The following is a 22,858-nucleotide window of genomic DNA, read 5'->3' as shown; positions in this document are numbered from 1 at the left end:
AAGGATAGGTTATTATGCACAGTAGTCATCAGGGTATTTGCATTTTTGCACAGGATTCCTCAACCTTGATTCCCAGAGGACGATGCAAAGAGGGCCAGGTACACCTGCACATGCAGTGGGTTGTGTTACAGAAGAACTCTGAGCTTTGGGAAACAAAGCTTTCACACTGGAGAGTGAGTATGCTTGCTGTAGAGGGAGACATGACCTCCATCTTCCAAGGCTGTAAGCAAACCTGCCCTTTGTTTCATTTTTATTTATTTATTTTTAAAGATTTTATTCATTTGAGAGAGAGAGAGAGAACGAGCATGCAGAGGGGCAGAGAGAGAGCCGAGAAGCAGACTGCCACCGAGCTGGGAGCCCAATGCCGGGCTCGATCCCGGGACCCTGGGATCATGACCTGAGCCGAAGGCAGGCGCTTCACCAACTGAGCCACCCAGGCACCCCTGCTCTTTGTTTTAGAAGGAGATGCTATCTCTATCTTTCAAGTCTGTCCACTGTGTAAACATTCCTGAAAAGCAAGTTGAGAATAAACAGTCAGTGCCTCTGCTTGCAAAATGTGCAGAAACGTGAGGCAGCCTTGGAGGAATGCTGCTGACAGGAACCTGGATCAGACTACTGTGCATGGTGCAGATGTCTCCTTGCTATCTCCTTTAACCTCTGGATAAGCCTGAGTGGTGAGCAGCACAGGGCTCACTAGTCCTGCTCATGAGGGATACCCAAGGCTCTGTGGTAAGAGTCACTAGAAAGGAGCTGAAGTCCCCTGCCCTACAGGGACTCAGAATACAGATCAGCAGTTTGATGGGACCCCTAGTGACTGCTACACTGTGAAAAAAAAAGCTAGACTCCGATGCAGGTTGGTGGACTCAGAGACAGGTTGCTTCCATTTTGTGGCTCACTAGCTTGTTTTCAAAGTCAGCCTCACAATCAACAAAAAACTACTAGAACTAATGGGCAAAGTTAGCAAGAATACAAAGTCAGTATACAAAACCCAGTGTATTTCTTTCTTTCTTTCTCCTTTTTTCTTTTTCTTTCTTTCTTTCTCTCTCTCTCTCTCTCTCTCCCTCTCTCTCTCTCCCTTCCTTCCTTTCAAGATTTTATTTATTTATTTGACAGAGAGACAGCAAGAGAGGGAACACAAGCAGGGGGAGTGGGAGAAGGAGAAGCAGACTCCCCACTGAGCAGGGAGCCCAATGTGGGGCTCGATCCCAGGACCCGGGGATCATGACCTGAGCTGAAGGCAGACGCTTAATGACTGAGCCACCCAGGCACCCCATCTTTCTTTTTTTTTTTTAAGATGTTATTTTTAAGTAATCTCTACATCCAACATGGGGCTGGAACTTACAACCCGGAGATCAAAAGTCACATGATCTGCCAACTAAGCCAGCCAGGCACCCCACAAAATCCAGTGTATTTCTATGAACTGGAAGGACATAATTGGAAATGAAGTAAAAACATAAAAGCAATTTCATTAATAATAGCATTAACAAACATGAAATACAAATGACTTCCAACAACTATAAACTTTGCTGAAATGAAAGAGTAAATAAATGGAGGGGCGCCTGGGTAGCTCAGTTGATTGAGCGTCTGACCCTTGGTTTTGGCTCAGGTCATGATCTCAGGGTCCTGAGATGGAGCCTGCATGGGGCTCCACACAGCACAGAGTCTGCTTGGGATTCTTTCCCTCTTCCTCTCCCTCCTCCTCTACCTCTCCCCCACCGAGCTTGCACACATGCACACGCTTTCTCTCAAATAAATAAACAAATAAATAAAATCTTTTTTTTTTAAAAGAGTAAATAAGTAGAAAAATGCCATATTCACAACTGGAAGACTCAATATTATTAAGATGTCTATTCTCCTCATGTTAATCTCTAATTTAATGCAATCCCAATCAAATTTCCAACAGGATTGTTTAAGAGATACTAACAGACATTCTAAGATTTGTATGAAAATAGCCAAAACAATTTTCAAACAGAAAAACAAAGTTAGAGGAGGACTCAGATGACCTGATTTTAAGACTTACTATGTCTTAGCTCAGGCTGCTATAACAAAATACTCTAAACTTATCAACAACAGAAATTTATTTCTCACAGTCCTTGAGGCTGGAAGTCAGAGATCGTGATGCCAGCAAGCACAGGTGAAGGTGAAGGTGAAGGTGAAGGTGCTCTTCCTGGTTGCAGACTGCTGACTTTTCATTGTGTCCTCGCAGGGCAGAAAGAGAGCTAGCTAGATCTCTGGCCTTCTTTTTCTTCTTATCTTTGACCCTCTTCACCTCTTTCTCCAATCCTACATTCCTGGTCTCTGGACCAACAATCTGTTCTTTGTATCTACGAGCTTGTTTTTTGTTTGTTTGGTTGTTTTGTTTTGTTTTCAATTCGACATATAAAAGGGATCATACAGTATTTGTCTTTGACTTATTTCATTTAGTGTAATGCCCTTGAGGCCCATCAATGTCACAAATGGCAAGATTTCATTCTTTTTAACGATTGAATAACATCCCATTGTATATATACACCGCAGTCTTTACCCATTCATCCGTCAGTGGATGTTTAAGTTCGTTTCCATAATCTCGGCTATTGTAAATAATGCTACAATGAACATGAAAGTACAGATATTTTTTCAGGTTTGTGTTTTTGGTTTTTTTTAGAAAACACCCAGAAGCAGAGCTGCTGGTTCATATAGCAGTTTTATTTTTAATTTTTTGAGGAAACTCCATACTGTTTCCCATGGCGGCTGCACCAATTTCATTCCCACCAACAATGCACAAGGGTCCCCTTTTCTCCACATCCTCACCAACACTTGTTATTGCTTGTCTTTTTGATAATAGCTATTTCTAACATGTATGAGGTGATATCTCATTGTGGTTTTGACTTGCATTTCCCTGATGATTAATGATGTTGAGCATCTTTTCATGTACCTGTTAGCCACCTGTGTGTCTTCTCAGGAAAATATCTATTTAGATCCCCTGTCCATTTTGTAATCGGATTGCTTTTTGCTATTGAGTTGTATGAGTTCTTTATATATTTTGGATATTAGCCCCTTATCAGATACATGATTTGTAAATATTGTCTCCCATTCAGTAGGCTGCTTTTTCATTTCCTCCATTTGGATGGTTTCCTTTGCCATGCAGAAGCTTTTTATCATGATGTCATCCCACTTATTAATTTTTGCTTTTGTTGCTTTCTTTTCTTTTGTTGTCAAATTAAAAAAATAATTGCCAGGACCTATGTCAAGTTGCTTACTGCCTATGTTTTCTTCTAGAGGGTTTATGATTTCAGTCTTACATTCTTTAATCCATTTTGAGTTAATTTTTGTGTATAGTCTAAGAGAGTGGTCCAGTTTCACTCTTTTGCATGTGGCTGTCCAGTTTTTCCAACACCATTTGTTGAAGGGACTATTCTTTTCCCCACTCTATATTCTTGGCTCTTCTGTCGTAAATTAATTTACCATATATGCATAAGTTTATTTCTGAGCTCTCTATTTTGTTCTATTGATCTGTGTGTCTGTATTTATGCCAATACCAAACTGTTTTAATTACTATAGATTTGTAATATAATGTGAAATCAGGAAGCATGATGCTTTCAGCTCTGTTCTTTTTCTTTTTTTTTTTTAAGATTTTATTTATTTGACAGAGAGAGACACATCGAGAGAGGGAACACAAGCAGGGGGAGTGGGAGGGGAGAAGCAGGCCTCCCGCTGAGCAGGGAGCCCAATGCAGGGCTCGATCCCAGGACTCTGGGATCATGCCCTGAGCCAAAGGCAGACACCCTGGGATCATGACCCGAGCCGAAGGCAGACACCCAGCAACTGAGCCATCCAGGCGCCCCAGCTCTGTTCTTTTTCAAGATTGCTTTGGCTATTCTGAGTTTTTTGTGGTTCCATACAAATTTTAGGATGGCACATGGCAGGGCGGAAAGAGAGGTAGCTAGCTCTCTGGCTTATTCTTAAAAGGGCACTAATTCCATTCACGAGAGCTTTGCCTTCATGACCTAACTACCTCCCAAAGGCCTCACCTCCAAATACCATCTCATTAGGATTAGGGTTACAACATATGAATTTTGAGGGGACACAAACATTCAGTCCACAACACTATACAACAGTAGTCAAGACAGTGAAGTACCAGCATAAGGATACATAAATAAATCGGTGGGATAGACTAGGGAGTCCAGAAAGAAACTCACACTTACAACCAATTGATATTTGACAAACATGCCAAAAAACACGATGGAGTAAAGCAAAGTCTTTTCAACAAATGGTATTTGCATAACAGAAATCCATGGGGGGGGGGGGGAAGAAAAAGAAATTTGACTCCTACCTCCCATCTCATAGAAAAGGTAATTAGAAGTAAACTGTGGAACACCCATTCATGAAACATGCAGCAAAAACAAGGAACAAAATGTTGATACATGAAACAACTTAGATGATTCTCCAGGGAATTATGCTGAGTGAAGAAAAGCCAATCCCAAAAGTTTACATGCTATATGCTATGATCTATATATCATTTTTTAAGTGACAACATTTTAGAAATGGAGGACAGAATAGAGGTTGTCAGAAGTTCGGGGGAGAGATAAAGGAGAGAGGTGGGTGTGGCCAAAGGGCAACACAAAGGATCCCTGTGTTCAGGATCCTAACTATGGTGGTGGATACATGAACCTACACAGATGATAAAATTATAGACACACACACACACACACACACACACACACACACACACACACAGGAGTACAACTAAAACTCAGAAAATCTGACTAAGACAGGTGGATGGTATCATTGTCAATATCCTGGATGTGATATTAGGCTATAGTTTTGCAAAATGTTACCATTGGGGAAACAGGGCCAAATGCACAAAGGATTCCATGTTATTCTTACCACTACATGAACCTACAATTATCTCAATGAAAATTTCAGTTAAAAAATGAACTTGAGATGGATCATAGGCCTAAATGTAAATTTTTAATAAGTCCTGTCATTATAACTTTTTTATAATTCCTAGGAGAAAATAAAGGGAATATCTTCATGACCGGGGGGTTGGAAATCCTTAGGAAAAGATTTCTTAAACAGGGCAAAAAACTCCAATAAACATAGAATAAAAACTGACAAATTAAATTTCATCAAATTAAAAACATCTCTGGTCATTAAAGCCATCCTGGTCACATGGAGCTGGCAGATGGGGGCAGAATGTGGGGGGTTCAGAGGTGGCACCCGTCACTGCCGCCCTGATGGAGGAAAATTAATGGAATGGCTCCATCTGGCTGCCAGGGCTGGGGGTAGCCACCGTGAACTTTGCTGGGGAAGCTGCCTCTCAGCGACGGGCCTATGCTGTGAAAACAGGATGACACCTCAAGCAATAATGGCGTGACTATCAACAAAATTTGGAAGACGTTCTCTCTCTCCACCACATTCCTGAAATGTAGGTATTATACTCCCCATTTTAAAGACTAGGAAACTGAGTCTGAGGAAGTTGAAGTAAGGTTCCCAAGCTCACACAGCTTGTAGGTGGTGGGTCCAAGGACCCAACCCACGTCTGTGAGATTCTAATGTTCCCGGTTCTACTACTCCTTGCTGCCTTCCTCAGAGCCATTCATAGTAGGGACACCCTGTTATTTATGTTAAAAAGAAACCATAATATCTGGAAGCAGAGAGGTGTCAATATGTATACATTCTTATCAGCTAACATGAAAACTGGAAACTATTTGGTTTTGTGATTTGCTCTTAAAGTGAGTAAGTTCATTGTTGTTGCACACAGTCATGACACAATTCTAAGTGTTTAAATAAAGAAAATGCTCCTGGCATCCAGTTTGGATCACAGAAGGGTTTCCCTGAGTAAACCATCATCTTGTGGTAATAAACATAACTTGCAGGAGAAAGAATAATTTTTGTTTGTTTTTTCAGTCTTTCAGACACCAAAACACAGCAGTAACCTCTAAAGTTAGAAGTTTTTGCATTAAACAAAAGCAAAACAAACAAACAACACTTTCCTTAGGGCAGGACTTTTGGGCAAAGCAATCCAATTACTGATGGATATCATAAAATATGTAAAATATTGAACTTTCATTAAATCAAGGTGTAAAAAGCTGGGGTGATCTATTTGGGGAAAATTGAGGAGGCTCTATATTGTCCAAATTGTGCACTTTTGAAAGTAAAAAGGGTTGCTATTGATAATTGCACAGGGCAACAGGTATAAAGATGTGTGGTCACCCTAAATTTGTTCTGTGGTTTAATTTGGCAAAGATGTGACTACATTTTATGGTGGACACCAACCAGTGGTGAGAAATCAAACCCTTTCAAAAAGAACAAAAAGTACTTTTCAGTGTCCTGGCAGTATTTTTCAGTGTCCTGACTTGAATTTTATTTTGGAAATGAAGTTCTAAGGGAGATTTCAAACCATTCAAGAGCATGAGTAACCACCACTCAGTGGCAACAAACATCACTTGCATTTAGTAGACCCAATTAGCAATGCTGTGTCTTAGAGACACTCTGTATGGATGTGCCTCAGTTTGCTTATTCACTCACCTATTCAGGACATCTTGGTTATTTCCAATTTAGGGTGATTGTGAATAAATCCACTATAAACATTACATACAGGTTTTTGTGTATACCTAAGTTTCCAATCAATTGGATAAACGTGCAGGAGCATCATTGCTGGATCATACAGTAAGACTACATTTAGCTTTGTAAAAAACTGCCCAACTGCCTTCCAAAGTGGCTGTATACCATTTTGTATTCCCACCAGCAATAAATGAGAGTGTCTACTGCTCTGATGCTCTTCACCAACTTTTGTGAACCAATATTGTCAATTTTGGGGGTTTTAGCCATTCTAAAAGGTGTGTAGAAGTATCTCATTATTGCTCTAATTTGTAATCCCTAATTTATTTATGTCTATGATCCATTTTGAGCTAATTCTTGTAAAAGGTGTAAGGTCTGTGTCCAGATCCAATTATTCCAGTACCACTTTTTCTCCATTGACTTTCCTTTGCCCCTTTGTCAAAGATCAGTTGACCACATGAGTATGGGTCTGTTTCTGGGCTCCGTTCTGTTTCTCCCTCTGCCCCTCCCCTCTGCTCACGCTCTTGCTTGCTCTCTCTCTCTCTCAAATGAATAAAAGAAGGAAATTGCCCTGCAGGTAAGCCTCAAGGGGGCGCTTGCTTCTAGCACTTGGTTGGGGGTTGGGGTTGAGGAGTGGAAAGAAATGTATAAAAGTGATTATCTTAAAAGAAAAAAAAAAAAGCAAGGGGAGCTGCAGAGGGAGAGGGAGCGGGAGCTGAAGGCAGACACTTGATGACCGAGCCACCCAGGCGCCCACCACCCCTTTATTTTTTTAACTTATCTGTGTCTTTTTATTCGAAGTGAATTTCTTGGGGCAGCTGGCTGGCTCAGTCTGAAGGGCATGCAATTCTTAATTTTGGGGTCATGAATTCGAGCCCCACGTTGGGGGGTAGAGATTACTTAAATACATAAAACTTAAAAAAATAAATAAAGTGAATTTCTTATAGACAACACACAGTTGGGCCTTGTTTTTTGTTTTTTTTTTTAATCCATTGACACTCTTTTAATTGGTATAGACTATTCACGCTATGTTGGTAACTGTTTTCTATTTGCCCCACTTGACTTTCATACATAATTTTTAATTTATAATTGTGTATTCTTTGTTAAAGGGAATCCCTTCAGATCCCTCAAAACCTGGAGCCACCCCTGGCTGGCATGCAGTAACAATAGAAAAGCTGCACACCAGCTCTGGTTGGGCTGGAGGTATGCAGGGCTTCGGGGAGGCAACTGTACAGTACCTGAGTGCACAGGGTCTCTGCTTGGTGAGTCCAAATGCCCCAGACACCGAAACGCATCAGCCAGCGAGAGCGTCCCTACAGCACAATTGGGCTTGCAAGGGGGCGGGACTCCCTCCCGCCTTTCTGCGGGCCCGCGGTGGGCGTGGCTTACGTGTACACTTGTTTATTACCTGGACGACGAGGCCAGCGTTGTGTTTCCCTGACGACCGTGGCTGGGTCTCTGCAGACTAGGTTGGAAACTCGCGGCAATTTGAGGACCGTGTAGCTGTCGAGGGATCGTTCGCGGTGGCTCAGTTTCCTAGTAATATATTGCAACAGTAGGGATAACAGGGTTCTGTGGCCTTTTCCTGTCCGAATTCCTCGGCAGGCGCTCCGATGCCTGAAGGGCTGCATCACCGGGCTCCCCCACTCCATGCTGGGAAGGGGCTTTGCCGAAAACCGCCTGGCGAGCCACTACCCTGCGGGCGGCAGGCTCCGCTCCCCCCACGCCCCACCTGGGGTGTTCATTTTGCATGGGGGCATTTATTTTGCTGCCACTTATATTTACCTTGAAGGGACGGGGGCTTTGTCTGAAGGAGGCTCTGGGTTTGCTAGTCTTCGCAGCGGTTTGTCTCCAGGCTGCTGTTGGGAACAGCCCGAGCCCGAAGTAACAGGGCTTCTGTCTTCTTTGCAGAGCCATGGGCAGCAAGAAGAAGGAAATTGCCCTGCAGGTAAGCCTCAAGGGGCGCTTCCTTCTAGCACTTGGTTGGGGGTTGGGGTTGAGAAGGAGTGGAAAGAAATGTATAAAAGTGATATTATTTGCTAGCAGTACGTGACAGTGTTCTCGAACTTGAATATTGTACCCTTCCATCTAAAAGGGGGGAAAAAACCCCAACAAACTTATCTCGACCCCCTAGTGACAATTTTTTTGTGCCCTTAAATATAGGCAAACATAAAATGGGGCATAAGCTCTTTATGCTTATAGTGTTTATTCAAACATAACCCAAACATGAATTAAAATAAAACTAAAAACGCAAGAAAATATGAACAAATACAATTCGATACTGACATATTTTTTGTTGAAATATAAACGCGGCTTGCTTTGAGAATATGATGTAGGGTTCTTTTGAGTTTGGGCATGCGTCCGTAACTCCGCGCTCTCTGGAGACCCAGTTCTCAACCCACTGCTCTTTGCAATCATTTGCTTATTCAACAAATATGTTTTGATATTTTATGTGCTGCACATTTGTTGTATAGAGTGCTTTATTTCATTTGCACCTGGAACAAATGACTCTGTAAGCCCCCATCTGCTTTGATTCCTGATCCCTGACAAGAGGGAGTGCTTTATCATAAGCAGATCATCTGGATGATCTGTAATGTGTGCACATTTTAAAGCAAACTTCACAGTGTCTCATAGTCAGTTCAGCCCATCTGGAAACATGCTCAGGCGCCACCTGCAGAGTAGAGTGGCAGTGGTCTTGAGACACCCGATTTCTCTTTCATTGTCCTCGATGGCACCAGCACTTTACATGTGAATTTCCAAAGCCTAATGATTTAAAAAGGGAGAAAGCAATGTCACTGTAAGGACAGCATGTACTAGGAGAAGTGGGAAGAGCTTTGGACTGAAGGTCTGAAGACCTGATAGAGTTCTTGACTCTTCTCTTAGTCAACTCGGAGACTTGAGATCAATCACATAACCTCTCTTGCTATAGCTTGCCCCTCTGTAGAATGAGTGAACCATCCCTAAGGGCCTTCCAGCATTGGTGCTCTAGTATTCTGGAGTCTACATTCTGTCTGTAAATAAATTATAAACACCTGGACTTACTGCTTTGTGAATGATTTCCTCAACCTCCCTGATACTCCATATCCTTTATGCAAACAGGAAGGATAATACATAGCCTTTGGAGTTATTGTGATGAGACTCCTTTAGGGATTTCAAGGCTGGACTGATTGCTGTCTGTGGTGGCCCTAAGATTTTTGCTCCATATGATTATCTTTTCATCTGTCTATGCCTTGTATCCCCTTTGGGATAATATTTTTTGGTGATTTCACAAAAATGTTATTCCCCAGAGCTCTGAATTCAGTTTGGTACTCCAAGTAAGTACTCCCGCTTGCTGAGGGATGTGCATGGAGACATCTGTGTGAACATTGCCTCTCTACTGGGTCAGCTCCTTGAAAGCCGTGCTGTAGGGGAAAGTGCTGTAAGCCCAGGAACCCTGTCCTCTCTTTGAGTAAGACTATTTCGGGCTCCTTCTGTGACTGAGACAGAAATCACAGGACATCAAGAGACAGTCTGGCCAGAATGTGCCACACATTCCCCATTCATTCCCAACCAAATGTAGGGCTTAGCGAAGTCCAGACATTTTCCATACTCTCCTGCTCCTGGCCCATTCCTAGGAGCAAGATTCTTCAAGTGTTCGGAGTCCCTGCCCGATAGCTGGTGAGGCTTATCCCATGACAGGGGGGTGTACCACAGAGAGTTGCTACTGACGGACCGCTCAGCCACTGGAAGCGACTGTTATGAGAGAGGGTGCGGGTGGGGACTCTTCTGAACCCTCTGTCACCTTCTTCAGGACTACCGTTGTGAGCCCAGAATGACATTGGTCCAACTCTCTTAGATCCCTCAAGCCATTAAGAAGACTCTTCCGTTTTTTGTTTTTTTTTCATAGAAACAAAAAATATGGAGATATGATTTCTTTAGAAAGATGGATCTTTAGTAGAAGATTTGCAGATGTTACATGTTTCCAGCCCTAAAGGAACAAAGGCCTTAGCATACCTGTATTAAGAATGAGTGATCATTGCCATGGTCTTTTGATTTTTATAGTTTTAAATTAGCCCCACCCAAACTTACTAATTACAAAGTAAAAGAGAATAATTTCACAGCGCAGGAGATCGACAGAGCAACTTAATAAAGTGATCCAAGTGAACATCAACAATAAGGGGCAGATCGACATTGCCTGTCACCTGATAAGATGCAATGAGAGAACACTCTTCTGCTTCTCTGACACTCCACCCAAACCAACCAATTCCATCCAATCCAAAGATGCACAGCCTGAATCTAATCAGGAAACATCAAACACACCCAAACTGAGGGACATTCTACAAAATAACCCTCCCATAGTCGTCAAGAATGACCCTGAGGTCATGAAAATCAAGGAAAGACTGAAGAACTATTCCAGGCTGAAAGAGACTAATCTGGTACATGATTCTGACGAGATCCTTTGCTATTCAGGACATTACTGGGATGATTGGTAAAACCTGAATGGGACTTGAAGATGGCATAGTAATAATATATCAGTGTTTATTTCCTGACTTTGATGGTTGTATTGTGGTTATGTAGGATAATGTATTCAGAGATAATGGGATGTCAGGTTGGTAATTTAAATCCAAATAATTCAAGTTATTTAATAATTTAAATAATTTCAAATAATTCAAGAAGTTCTTTATACTGTACTTGCAAATCTTCTATAAGTTTGAAACTGTTTCCAAATAAAAACATTATTCAAAAATGTACACTATTAATAATGTGCTATGTATAACATAATATGTATTTCTCCTCAAATTTAATTTATGATGGAAACCAGAATACATTATAGATAAGAGAAAAATGTGAAGAAATGGCAATAAACTCAACTGTTATTATTTCTGATGTAGATGTTTGGAAATATGTAAAAAAGATGTGCAAAACTTAGACACCAAAAAGTATGAAACATTGTTAAGCAAATTAAGGAAGATTCAATAAGTGATGAGAAACCTGATGTTCATGGACTGGAAGACTCAATGTTGTGAAGATTCAGTTTTTTTTCAGATTTTTCAGATTCCAGATTCCAGATTTCAATTAAAATCTTGAGTTTTTATAGAAATTGACAAGCTGGTTCTAAAAAAATAGAAATGCAAAGGATCAAGAATAGCCAAACAGTTTTGAAAAAGAAGAACAAATATGGAAGCCCCACACTCCCTGATTCCAAGACTTATTATAAAGCTACAGTAATTAAAAGAATATGGTATTGGCAAAAGAACAGAAAATAGGGCAATGAAACAGAAGAGAGTCCAAAATAAACCCATGCTTATGTAGTCAACTGGTTTCAACAAAGGTGCCAAAGCAATTTAATGAGGGAAAAAAAATCTTTTCAAGAAGTTTTGCTGAAAAAACTGTACCTCTACATGGAAATAAAACTAACCTCAATCCTTCCCTCACAATACAGACAAAAATTAATTTCAGATGGCTCACAGACTTAAATGTGAAAGCTTAAATTATAAAGCTTCTAGAAGAAAATGGGAGAGCATCTTTGTGTATATATGTATATATACACACAATCTAATAATAAAAAGGCCAACAATCCAATAAAGAAAATGGACAGACCAATGGGCACTTCCCAAAGAAGATAAATAAATGGCTGATAAGCACACTAAATAGTGATTATTTTAATAATAAATACCTCTTTTAATAATTTTAATAAGCATTATTTAATAATGATGCTTAACACCATTAGTCATCAGAGAAATGAAATTACAGCCACAATAAGATACCACTACATTATCATTAGTGTGGCTAAAATCTAAAAGACTAATATCACTATATTTTGGTAAGAATGTGGAGCAAGCAGGACTCTTATACTTTGCTGATGAAAGTTTAAAATAGTACAGTCACTTTAGGAAAAGCATGGGCAGTTTCTTATTAAACTGAACATAACATTTACCCTATGTCCCAGCAATGCCACTCCTAGAGTATTTACTTACTGAAGAAAAATGAAAATGTGAGCACAAGAAGATTTAACAAGAACGTTCATAAGTGGGGCGCTTGGGTGGCTCAGTCGGTTAAGCATCTGCCTTCGGCTCAGGTCATGATCCCGGGGTCCTGCTCAGCGGGGAGCCTGCTTCTTCCTCTGCCTCTGCCCCTACCCCTGCTCACGCAGGCTCTCTCTCTCTCAAATAAATAAAATCTTAAAAAAAAAAGTGTTCATAAGTCATTATTTGTAATAACCCCAAACTAGAAGTAACCCAAATATCTATCAAACAAATTACAATATAATCATACAATGAAATATGCTCAGGAATAAAACTGGACAAACTACTGACACACAACCACACAGATATATCTCCCAAAATACCCTGAATGGAAGGAGCCAGCCCAAAATAATATGTGCTGCACTATTCCATTTATAGGCAGTTTTAGAAAAGACACATCTATTGTGACAGAAAGCAGATCACTGTTCACCTGGGGTGAGGAGCAGGGGTGACCGGGAGGAGGCAGAGGAACTTTCGGGGATGACGGGAAAGTTCTGTATTGTGATAGGGGTGTGGTGACCTGGGTTGTGTGCATTTGCCAAAACTCGGCGAACTGCAACACTTTAGTTCTGTGTATTTCACTGTATATAAATTATATATCTCCAGAACACGTAAAAAGACCAAAAGAAAAAAATGAATGAATACCTCTCTGTATATGAATCTAGATAGATGTCAAAACTGGATTTGAGTGAGAACAAAAATTGCAAAAAGATCTCTATAGTATGATATTATTTATGTTCATATTATGGACACAAAACAATTTTATATATTATTTTTTTGGACAAGTAACAAGAAAAAATTATTTTTAAAAAATGACTGAGATTTTCTTAGGTTAGCGGTTATTTGTGGGGGACTGGAGGCAGGAAGAGACAGGAGGAGAAAGGCAGATTGCGGAAAGAAGACAGCTTGAGCTGTATTTGTACCTATTTCAGAGAGGGAGGGAGGGAGGTGAGGGGAGAGGGAGAGAGGGAGAGAAGGGAGGTAGCAAGAGGTAGGTAGGTAGGTATCTGGAGCAAATACATCGAATCCTTTCCCCATCCATGCCCTCAGTAACACAGCCTTTGTTCTTCTTTGATGTTAGGTTAACATCAGCACCCAGGAGCTTTGGGAAGAAATGCTCAGTTCCAAAGGACTAACTGGTAATTTCAGATAAGTTTTTAGATCCAGCCTTTTCAAAATTGCTACATGGCATACTGAACCAGGAAGAGAAAAGCTGCCAGGAGCACCATTTTCCTATCTTGAGTTTCTTAAATGAAGAACCAGGTCATTTCTTTGTGTGTGTGTATCTATCCGACTTGCACATCTGTTGGTACATTCAGCTCGGGAAAACAGTCAGGACTGCCAGGTCACAGGGCTCCCTTGTCTCAGAGCTGACTGTCCGACCCAAGGGTTGTTTGGTGTGAAGGAATGAAAACCTCTTCTGACCACCTGAGGCATAAGGGGGAATGTGCCGGAAGGAATATGGGGATCTCTTGGAACGCAGGGGCTGGAAGGAGAGCTAGGCACCCCAAGGGGCTGGAACCAGGGACTGCACCGTCATTAGGACACAGCATAGCCACTGTCCTTTGGGCCTCCTTGTCCCTATCCTCTTGTATGTTATCAACTGCAATTTACTTAGTAGTTTTTAAAAAAATGAACATTTATTTTTTTTTAAAGATTTTATTTATTTATTTGAGAGAGCGAGAGAGCACAGAGGGAGGAACAGACTCTCCGCTGAGCAGGGAGCCCGACGCAGAACTCGATCCCAGGACCCTGAGATCATGACCTGAGCCGAAGGCAGACACTTAGTCAAATGGGCCACCCAGGTGCCCCCCAAAATGAACATTTATTATCCCACAGTTTCTGTGGGGTTGGAATCCAGGTGTTGCTTCACCTCTGGTTTGGGGTGTCTCTGGTTTGGGGTCTCTCACCAGGCTGCGGTTAAGGAGTAAGACAGGGAATGTCAAAGCTCAACTGAAGTCCAATTTGCTTCTAAGCTCGGTCATGTGGCTCTGACAGATCTTAGAAGGTCATTTCCAACTTCATTCACGAGGCTGTTGGCTGGACTCCGGGCCCTGCTGGCTGTTGGCCAGAGACATCAAGTTCTTGCTATCGGTTTCTCCATAAAGCTACTTGCAACACAGTAACTTTCTTCCCCCAGAGGAAGGGGGGCAGAGGGGGAGGGAGAGACATATGCAAGTCAAAGTCTTTCTGTAACTGAATCTGAAAAGTGACATCCCATCACTTTGCCCTACTCCGTTGTTAGAAGCCTGTCTCTAGGTCCGGCCTGCCCTTAAGGGCAGGGGGTTACATCCCAGGAGGCAGGACGTCCCCCTGGCCTCTTAGAGGCTGCCTGCCACACCTGCCACTACAGTTCCTTTCTCGTTTCATTGACTGTGCGTATCTCTGGGCTCCCTTCCTCTCTCTGTATCCTCTCAGTTCTTCTCCCTATAAATACACCTGCTCAGCCAGCTTGTGTCCGCTCTTATCTCTCCCCAGCGCCACCCGCACCGAGTGACTTCAGCCTTGAGCAAGGCCCCTGCCCCTCTCCTCCCCCATGACTCAGTTTGTCTTTCCAGCCCCTTCACCCACCGTTCCCTGAGATATGTCCTGAGCTCCAGTCCGTTTCCTGAACGTGCCACAAGTTTCCCCACTTCTTCACTTTTATCCATGTTGTCCCTGCTCCCTGGAATATCATGACCCCCTCATAAGCTGGAGATGTCTCCCTCATTCCCAGGGCCAGCTCCAGAAGGCAGCGGCCTCCTTGCCTGAAATCTTTCTAGAACCTCTGTGTGGTCACTTCCCCTTGGAAGTCGCCTGGGCATTTGGGGTGGGACTCTGTCTCCCCCTCTCCCCCCAGCACACACCCAGTTTGGGGTGGCCCCTGTCTGGAGGAGCACTTGTAGCTTTCCCCCTAAACTCTGCACACAGGGGCATTGTCTTCTTCATCTCCGTCTCTAGCCGACTTGCCCAGGCCTGGGGCAGAGTGCCAGTAGCACTGACCTGGCAGCGTGGTGGGAGTCTTGTCACATTCTACTACCTGAGGGATCACACAGCTTTTTTGATGGTGCCAGGCCTCAACTATTTTGTCTGCAGGTCTCCTCGTCTGTGCAACTGAAACATGGCTCTAGGGCAAAACAACCATTACTTCTATTTCTTTAACGGCGATAAGAAAACTACCACCTCATCACGTTTTGCACCCTAGGTGATCAGAGCTGACATCTGCTGGGTGTGGACTCTGCCAAGCCTGCTCTAAGCATGCCAGGGAATCCTGGGGCCAGCAGGGGCTCATCCTCCCCTTCTTAGCGGGCAGTCTCGAGGAAGATTCCTCCTTCCTTCTTTCTAGAGCCAGCAAACATTTGCTTCCAAAGTCAACCACCATCTTGGAAGTCTTGCCTTCTGCTGGCTCATTTTCACCTGCCTTCAAATAGGCAAGTCTATTCAGGTTTACACGGGCACGTGTGCACACATACCTTTTCATTTTCTCTGCCATTTCTTTCCTTCCCGATGTCTTCTCTGTTTTGCTTTGTAACTCTTGATACACTTCCTCTCCAGTCTTGCTCTCTGCCCCATAACCTGTGAAGTATGCCCTTGCCCCACCACTGCTCAGAGAGCCAGGGACTACGAGGGGAGATGGGAAGCTGAACTATGGGTGCAAATCCTGTAGAGAGGTTGGTAGCTAATTGGGTCCCATTTTTTCCCCAGTGGGGGTGTGAACCTGCTTTCCTTGGTGGGCCCAAACACAGGCCCTTGAGGTCTTCAAAGACTTTTACTGGCTTGACCAAAATGCCTTCCTCCCCCATTACACCTCCCTGGTATATTGAAATCCCCAGGCCCCTCCAGTGTAAAGCTGTTGTCCTCAGCGAAACCTGGAGCTTTGTCCTCCACATGGGTGCCCAGGAGGCCCAAATCTGTCTCCTCTGCTGGTACCTGGTTGCCTTTGAGACCACTGGCCTTAGATTCTCTTGCTCAAACTGGAAACCCAGCATGTCTAGAACCTAGCTGACGTTTCTCCTTCCCGCAAATGATCTCTCCCTGCCACCACCCAGTTCTTTTCCTCTGCCAGGCTCCAAGGTAGAGTCCTTTGCACACCCATGTGACTTTCACCCCCCCGCCATCTTTCCCTTCCCTTTCAAAGTCTTGTGGATTCCTCCCTTCCTTCCCTCCCACATCCACTGCTCCCCTGTGCCTGGCTTCCTCATCCCTCCCATACCCAACTTGGTTCTCACTTTCTCCCTGCAAAACTATGTTGCTTGGTGAAACTAACCAACACTCCTGAATCCATGCATCTTCTTTCCTGGAGTAGTTGAAAGAGCATGCACTCAGACGAAGCTGGGTTTAAAACTAGATTCTACCGCTTGAGAATTTAATTTTTCTTTTGTACCTTGGGTTAGTTACTGCACGTCTTTGAACTTCACACAGTCTAGCACCAGCTGTGTCGTCATGATGGGGCTGGACACGTCCTGCATGTATCTGGTACACATGTGTTGGCTTAGCTTTGCTTCGCTTTCCCACAGGCCCTGGGGCCTCCTGCGATCAGACTAGAGGGTTCCCTCACTCCCTGTCCTGGCACACTCCATAGACCGGGACTGACGAAGAAAAAAGTAGCCAAGTTACCATCTAGGTCTCTATCAGGTACACTTTTCAGGAGAACAATGTTGATTTTATAAAGTAAATAAAACTCTCCTTTATCCAAAGAAGTAGCTTTTAATCCATCAGGGGAAAATGTCAAAACTGTGTTTATCATCAAAGCAGCTATGAGTTGATTGTGTGCTGACAGGCCGCCTACCGTGGCCTCTTTTAGAATAGATAATCTTAGTACAATTCCAATATTTATTGAGGGCCACTCTGTACCAGCCTGACCGTGAACGTAGCCTGAAAATGACTGCAGGTAAAAGATCCATAAAGAAAACTGTTTTCTACCACACTTACTTCATTCTGTTTAGAATTCAGAACCCTGAGTTCGTAAGAATGAGGGGTGGCTGTGTTTCCCTGCTCGACCCTATTCCAAGGGGAGAATAAATCCCTTGAACCATTAAATAACCCTGCAAACAGACGTGCACTGGAGAGGAGTTAGAGTTGGCAGGTATAAATTTTGCCTGACATGGTGAATGCTCGTGCCCGCTGACTGTTCCTGCTTCTTGGTTCCACACAGTTGTTGACGTCTATCAAGGCTGGTGTGGGCCCTGCAAACCCGTGGTGAGCCTCTTCCAGAAGATGAGGATGGAGGTTGGCCTGGACCTTCTGCATTTTGCATTAGTAAGATCCTCTCTCAGGAGAATGTCACACGACACTGTAAAATAATTAAACATTTAAAAGGGGGGACAGGAAGCATGAGGTGCCTTTTTTCCAGATCATTGAAAAGGCATCGGTTGTGAAATTTTGGGTCATCAGTTATGATGCCTTATAGTTTCTTTAGAGATAAAAGATTCCTACCCCACCCCTAGCTCCCAACCGTCACTCTGAGCTCAGGCATTTCTTGACCCTGTGCACAGGGAAGGGGTGCGCGTCACCTGACATGCATGCTCCTTCTGGCTCATGAACAGTGGGGACTCTGAAGTCTTAACTCTCAGAGCACAGAGTTCCAAGATTTTTATGCTCTCCTCCATCATGGGGAATTTCTGGCCAGTATTTCCTTGGATGAATGTATGGAAATGGGAATAAATTCCAGAGAAGTGTGCGAGAGACACTTGGATTAGAGGTTCCTAGGCGGAACACAGGAGAAAATTCACCCACGCTGACCTCTCAAGGACTCTGCACTTTCTTCATGGGGAATCAGTTCTGACACTTCTGGGGAGGGCGTGTGGCAGCAATGCCTGCCCCCGCACAGGGCTTCTCAGACACAGAAGGCAAAGTGTGTGTGGAGAGGGTGTGTGTGTGCGTGTGTGTGTGTGCATGTGTGTGCTGTTTATGGGGTCTGTGTGTGTATATGTGGGGTGTGTGTCTGTGTGGGTATTGTCCTGTGTGGTCGCCCACCATCATGCCCCTGCGTCCCTGGCACCCCAGGCCCCTCCTGACAGCTTGTTTTCTTTAGGCAGAAGCAGATTGTCTTGATGCCCTTGAAAAGTACCGAGGGAGGTGTGAGCCGACCTTTCTGTTTTATGCGGTAAGTACATCTGCAGAACCAGACCCAGAACTATTGCAGATCATCAGGGTTCTGCTAGAGGCGTCTCCCTGAAAGTCACCAAGAAGATTCACTGATCCAAACAAGGGATTGTTTCCTCCTTGACTGCATTTGTTATCTGGGGTAAGGAAAGGCATACTTAAGTCCTGGTAATGCAGGTCCCTGCCTCGGACGGTGGCACAGCTCGCTGGCTGGGAGGCCTGGGATGACACAGCTCCCGAGGGTCACCCTGGACTCGGCAGCCTTCCTGATTTGCTGTACACGTGAAAGAATGGGAGTCACTCAAAAGTGTCTGTTCCTTCTGGCTCATGGGCACTCTTGACTGATGCTTCACAGTCAGAGCACAAGGTTTCAAGATTTCTAACCTTCGCTCTGTAGAGGGAAGCTTTCAGCACACATACTCTAATGGCGTAGACAAGCTCCACACTCACTTTTATTTAATCCTAAGATGTGAAGATATGTTTACAGAAATTCAGAAATGAAAGGGACTGTTGAGGAAAACCAAGTAGTTCTGTGTTCTGAAAGATAGTTTGGATGTCTTGGGGTGTGACATCCATGCTCTGGCCCCATGCCCCTCAGGGCCCACTGCCTCACACCTGGCTTCCTAGCTTAGGTCACCTGCCAGGCTTCAAAGGCTAGCAACAGATATGCTATTCCTGACTGCAGCCCCCTCTCATCCAGTCAGGGGAAACTGAGGCCTACCTGCCCACCTCTCCTGACAGCCAGGCCAGGTTGTTCACTTCGGAAACCTTCAGATTCCTGCCCACAGCACTGCAAGTATCACAGACTGGAAGCCTATGGCAAACATTATTTGGGTGTTGATTCTTGACAGAAGATTGGAGTTAGATGCTGAAAAATGGGTGAGGATGGAGGGAGAAGTGGGAAGGAGCCAAAGTGACAGTGGGCCACAGGCGCAGAAATGCGATAGCTGCCACAGGGGTTTGCTTGCTTGAGCCTGTAGTGATGAAGGCATAAATCATACTGGACTGTGTGGCAGCAGGTGCCAAGGCGTCGGGCTCCATCACAGCCTCTCACCCTGAGGTGGGCCCCCTGCGGGGCGGGGTGGGAACAGGGGAGGGCCCACTCTCCACCAACTTCTGTGAGTAATAGGCAGAGACTGACTGCTGGAAAGGTTAAAGCTGAGACTCAGTGGCCCCAAACACCAGCTCCGCTGTGAATGAAGTCTCCGCTGACCCCCCCGGACCGAACTGGGAATCCATTCTTGCCCTGAATGCCAAGCATCCTGTACGTTCCCCCTCTTAAAGCAATAATCTTACTCTATTGTAATTGTTTCTTTGATATGACCACCTCTCTCCCCACTTGGCTTCCCGTTCCCTGAAGCAGGCAACTCTGGCTTTTCATGCTGACTGTTCATATTCTTTGCCTCTGTCTTGGGGCTTGGCAGAGTAAGTGCTCAATAGGTATTTGTCAAGTGGATGAACCACGTCTAGGCCACCCTTAGTCACCCACAACCTCGTTGCCCCTCTCCTCCCTTAATTAACTCCCTGTTTCCCTGGAGGCAGCTCTGAAAGGAGAGGCATGGGGTAGAAGGCAGAGGGGTGGATGGCAGCCTCGGCCTTGGGCACACGCCTAAGCAAAGCTCTTGGACACTCGCTGGCCCTTCAAAGAGATGAAGATCTGTGAAGAAGAGTTCAAGCGGTTTGGGTAGCGTGTGCGTTCTGTGTTCTAGGGGGGAGAACTGGTGGCCGTGGTGAGAGGAGCCAATGCCCCGCTGCTGCAGAAAACCATCCAAGAGCAGCTGGAGGCTGAGAAGAAGGTGCTGGCCGAAGGCCGCGAGCGGAAAGGGGTAAGGAGTGCTTCCACCAGCGCCGAGCTCGGTGTCTCCTGGTCCCACCAGTCTTCCTGGAGTGCTCAGTGGCAAGTGCTGTTAAATGCCCACCCAAGGGCTCAGGGGGAGGCAGTGCCCACGAGGACATACATGCATTTTATTTTGGATTTTATTTATTTATTTGACAGAGAGACAGCAAGAGAGGGAACACAAGCAGGGGGAGTAGGAGAGAGAGAAGCAGGCTTCCCTCTGAGCAGGGAGCCCGACGCAGGTCTTGATCCCAGGCTCAATCCCAGGACCCTGGGATCATGACCTGAGCCAAAGGCTGATGCTTAACCGACTGAGCCACACAGGTGCCCATACATGCATTTTAAAAACTTCTTTTAAGGAGTCGCCCCCTTCATCCAGAGCACTTGAACTTCTCTTATCCATTTCCCGTTCATCCCCTGCTTCAATTCTTAACAGGGGTTTCTGGAACCCTGACAATACGTTCAGAAATGAATATAAAGTTATGGAGTAGAGTAGTGGGTAGAAGTCAGCCTCACCGTGAGCTCTCTCCTGGTGACTTGCCCTCGCCTCCCATACCTGAAAGTTTTACTTGTAATCCCCGAGGGATCGTTTAATTTAGAAATTAAGCCCTGTCATTCACACAAGCAATAGGATCAGCATAGCTTATGATTTTGATAAATTATTTCCATGACAGCATAGACTACAAGTTTCTCACAAAAATTTGGCTGCCATTGAACACTGACACTACCTCAGATAGAGAGAGGCATTTCCTGGTGCTTTGAGCTTCTGTCCAATGAGCCTCACATTGTTCAGTATTCATTGTTCAAGTTTTCATATTCACTTCCAAATAGCGAAGCCCTGTTTTTATAGAACGGCTTAGAATCCATCATATTTTTCTCCGAAAATCACACCTGCTTGTGCCCCCTCCAGGGGGAGATGATGTCTGTCTTCACGACTAACGTTGCCTGGGGGAGCCAGTTGATAAGTATCTCCTTGTATGCCACTTCTTCCTTTGTCTTCTGGCCGACTCCCTACTTCATCTTTTCTACTTGATGCTTGTGGAAATGGGCCGAATCTGTACCTTAAAGTCAGCATGGATTTCCTTCCTCACCTCCACTGTCATCCAGCAACTAAAAAGGGTCTTGTAAAGTTTCCAAGGCTGATGCTCTTGACCCCCTTTTCTTGGCTCTGCATTTCGGGCCTTTGCTTTTTTTTTTTTTTTTTTTTTTTGGCTTCTGTCGGTTGTTGGATGTCTTTGTGGTAATTTTAATTAGTTAACTACTTTCTGTTCATGATCCATGTGTTGCTCTAGATTAGAGATGAGGCTCTGTCTGATGAAGATGGATGCCTCTCCCATGACAAGGACAATGGTGAAGATGATGGCATGGGTGAGTACAGAACCAGTGAGCAAGATGAAAAGGCAAAGCATATGAGTAACCAGTGATTTGGGCAATCTGAATTCTGAGAAGATTAACCATGAAACATTCGGTTTCCAGTCACCTGACTACAAACATACAGTGCCCAATCTCCCTTCTGCCCTTTCTTGACATTGTAGGTACTTTTTGCAGCTTTCTGATCATGCTCAAGTATCACAAGTATGACTTTTGGGGCTATTACCCCGCATCAGGAAAAGCCCCACTTTAATAAAAAGGAAGGTAGAATTTCAAGTGATGATGCTGGTGTTTCCTTAGTCTTCATTTGAGCTAAAGAGCTCATTTCTTTTTTTCACCTTTTTCTGAAGGGTCCAAAAGTCAGGAGTCATAGTTCTTCCTGAACCTTTACTATGGGAAGAACAACTTGACCTGACAGCAGGGAAGCCAGAAGTCAGAAGGTGGCTTGTGACAGTAACTGAGATGCTAGGGGGAACCAGCATTAAGTTCAGGGACGAAGTTGTAAGGAGAAGGAAGATTTTTATTACTGCGTGAAGCCGAGAGGCTGTTTATTCGTGTGGGTATAATGAGAACTGTCTGAGTTGGATTCTAACAAGGAAAGAGGCACAGTTCAGAGAGCAAAAACACTTCAAGTGTGAAAAAATCAGTGTTCTGGCCTCTGCAGGAAACATTTGTTACCTCCTTATTTGGATGATCTCCTCTTCCCTCCATCATTATCTCCTCTCAAATCAAGACTCTCCACCTAGAAAATAACCTAAAAGCCTGCCCTTGCCCTTAGCCTTCCTTCCTTCCATGCCCAAACTTCCTGAGCTCCCATACTCCTTGGGCACCCCTCACCTTCAGCTCCTGCCTGACCTGCTCTCTGGTGCTCATGGGACACCACTGACCTTTTTGGTGCCAAATTCAACACACAGTGTCCAGTCATATCCTACAGCCTCTCTCTGAGGACTTGGATGATGTCGACAGTGCCTTCCTTCTCCAAACCCTGGTCTCTTTTGGTTTCTGAGATGTCATGACC

General features: G+C 44.3%; 2 protein-coding genes across 7 annotated transcripts in view; one reads left to right on the top strand and one right to left on the bottom strand.

Annotated features, from left to right (window-relative positions):
- Positions 1–22,858, top strand: part of NME9 (NME/NM23 family member 9) — a 39,332-nt gene that overhangs the window by 9,876 nt on the left and 6,598 nt on the right. For 3 of the 6 annotated variants that reach the window (XM_027586620.1, XM_027586624.1, XM_027586626.2), the window contains exons 1-7: positions 7,985–8,082; positions 8,455–8,491; positions 13,630–13,687; positions 17,683–17,786; positions 18,562–18,633; positions 20,342–20,458; positions 21,762–21,837. In XM_027586620.1, coding sequence (XP_027442421.1) covers positions 8,459–8,491; positions 13,630–13,687; positions 17,683–17,786; positions 18,562–18,633; positions 20,342–20,458; positions 21,762–21,837 — 460 coding nt within the window. In that variant the 5' untranslated portion in view covers positions 7,985–8,082; positions 8,455–8,458. Of the gene's footprint in view, positions 1–7,110; positions 7,121–7,652; positions 7,806–7,971; positions 8,083–8,454; positions 8,492–13,629; positions 13,688–17,682; positions 17,787–18,561; positions 18,634–20,341; positions 20,459–21,761; positions 21,838–22,858 lie in introns of those variants that run through there. The other 3 variants (XM_027586622.2, XM_027586623.1, XM_027586625.1) reach the window with 3 other exon arrangements.
- The window catches only part of ARMC8 (armadillo repeat containing 8), a 120,293-nt gene continuing 115,203 nt past the window's right edge, over positions 17,769–22,858 (bottom strand). The window contains exon 22 of the mRNA XM_027586619.2: positions 17,769–17,820. Within this exon, the coding sequence (XP_027442420.1) occupies positions 17,811–17,820 (10 nt within the window). The 3' untranslated portion in view covers positions 17,769–17,810. The remainder of the gene's footprint in view (positions 17,821–22,858) is intronic.

The sequence above is a fragment of the Zalophus californianus genome, chromosome 1 (assembly GCF_009762305.2).
Source record: "Zalophus californianus isolate mZalCal1 chromosome 1, mZalCal1.pri.v2, whole genome shotgun sequence".
Classification (NCBI taxonomy): domain Eukaryota; kingdom Metazoa; phylum Chordata; class Mammalia; order Carnivora; family Otariidae; genus Zalophus; species Zalophus californianus.
The sequence above is the reverse complement of the archived record's forward strand: the minus strand, read 5'-3'. Positions and strand labels throughout refer to the sequence as shown.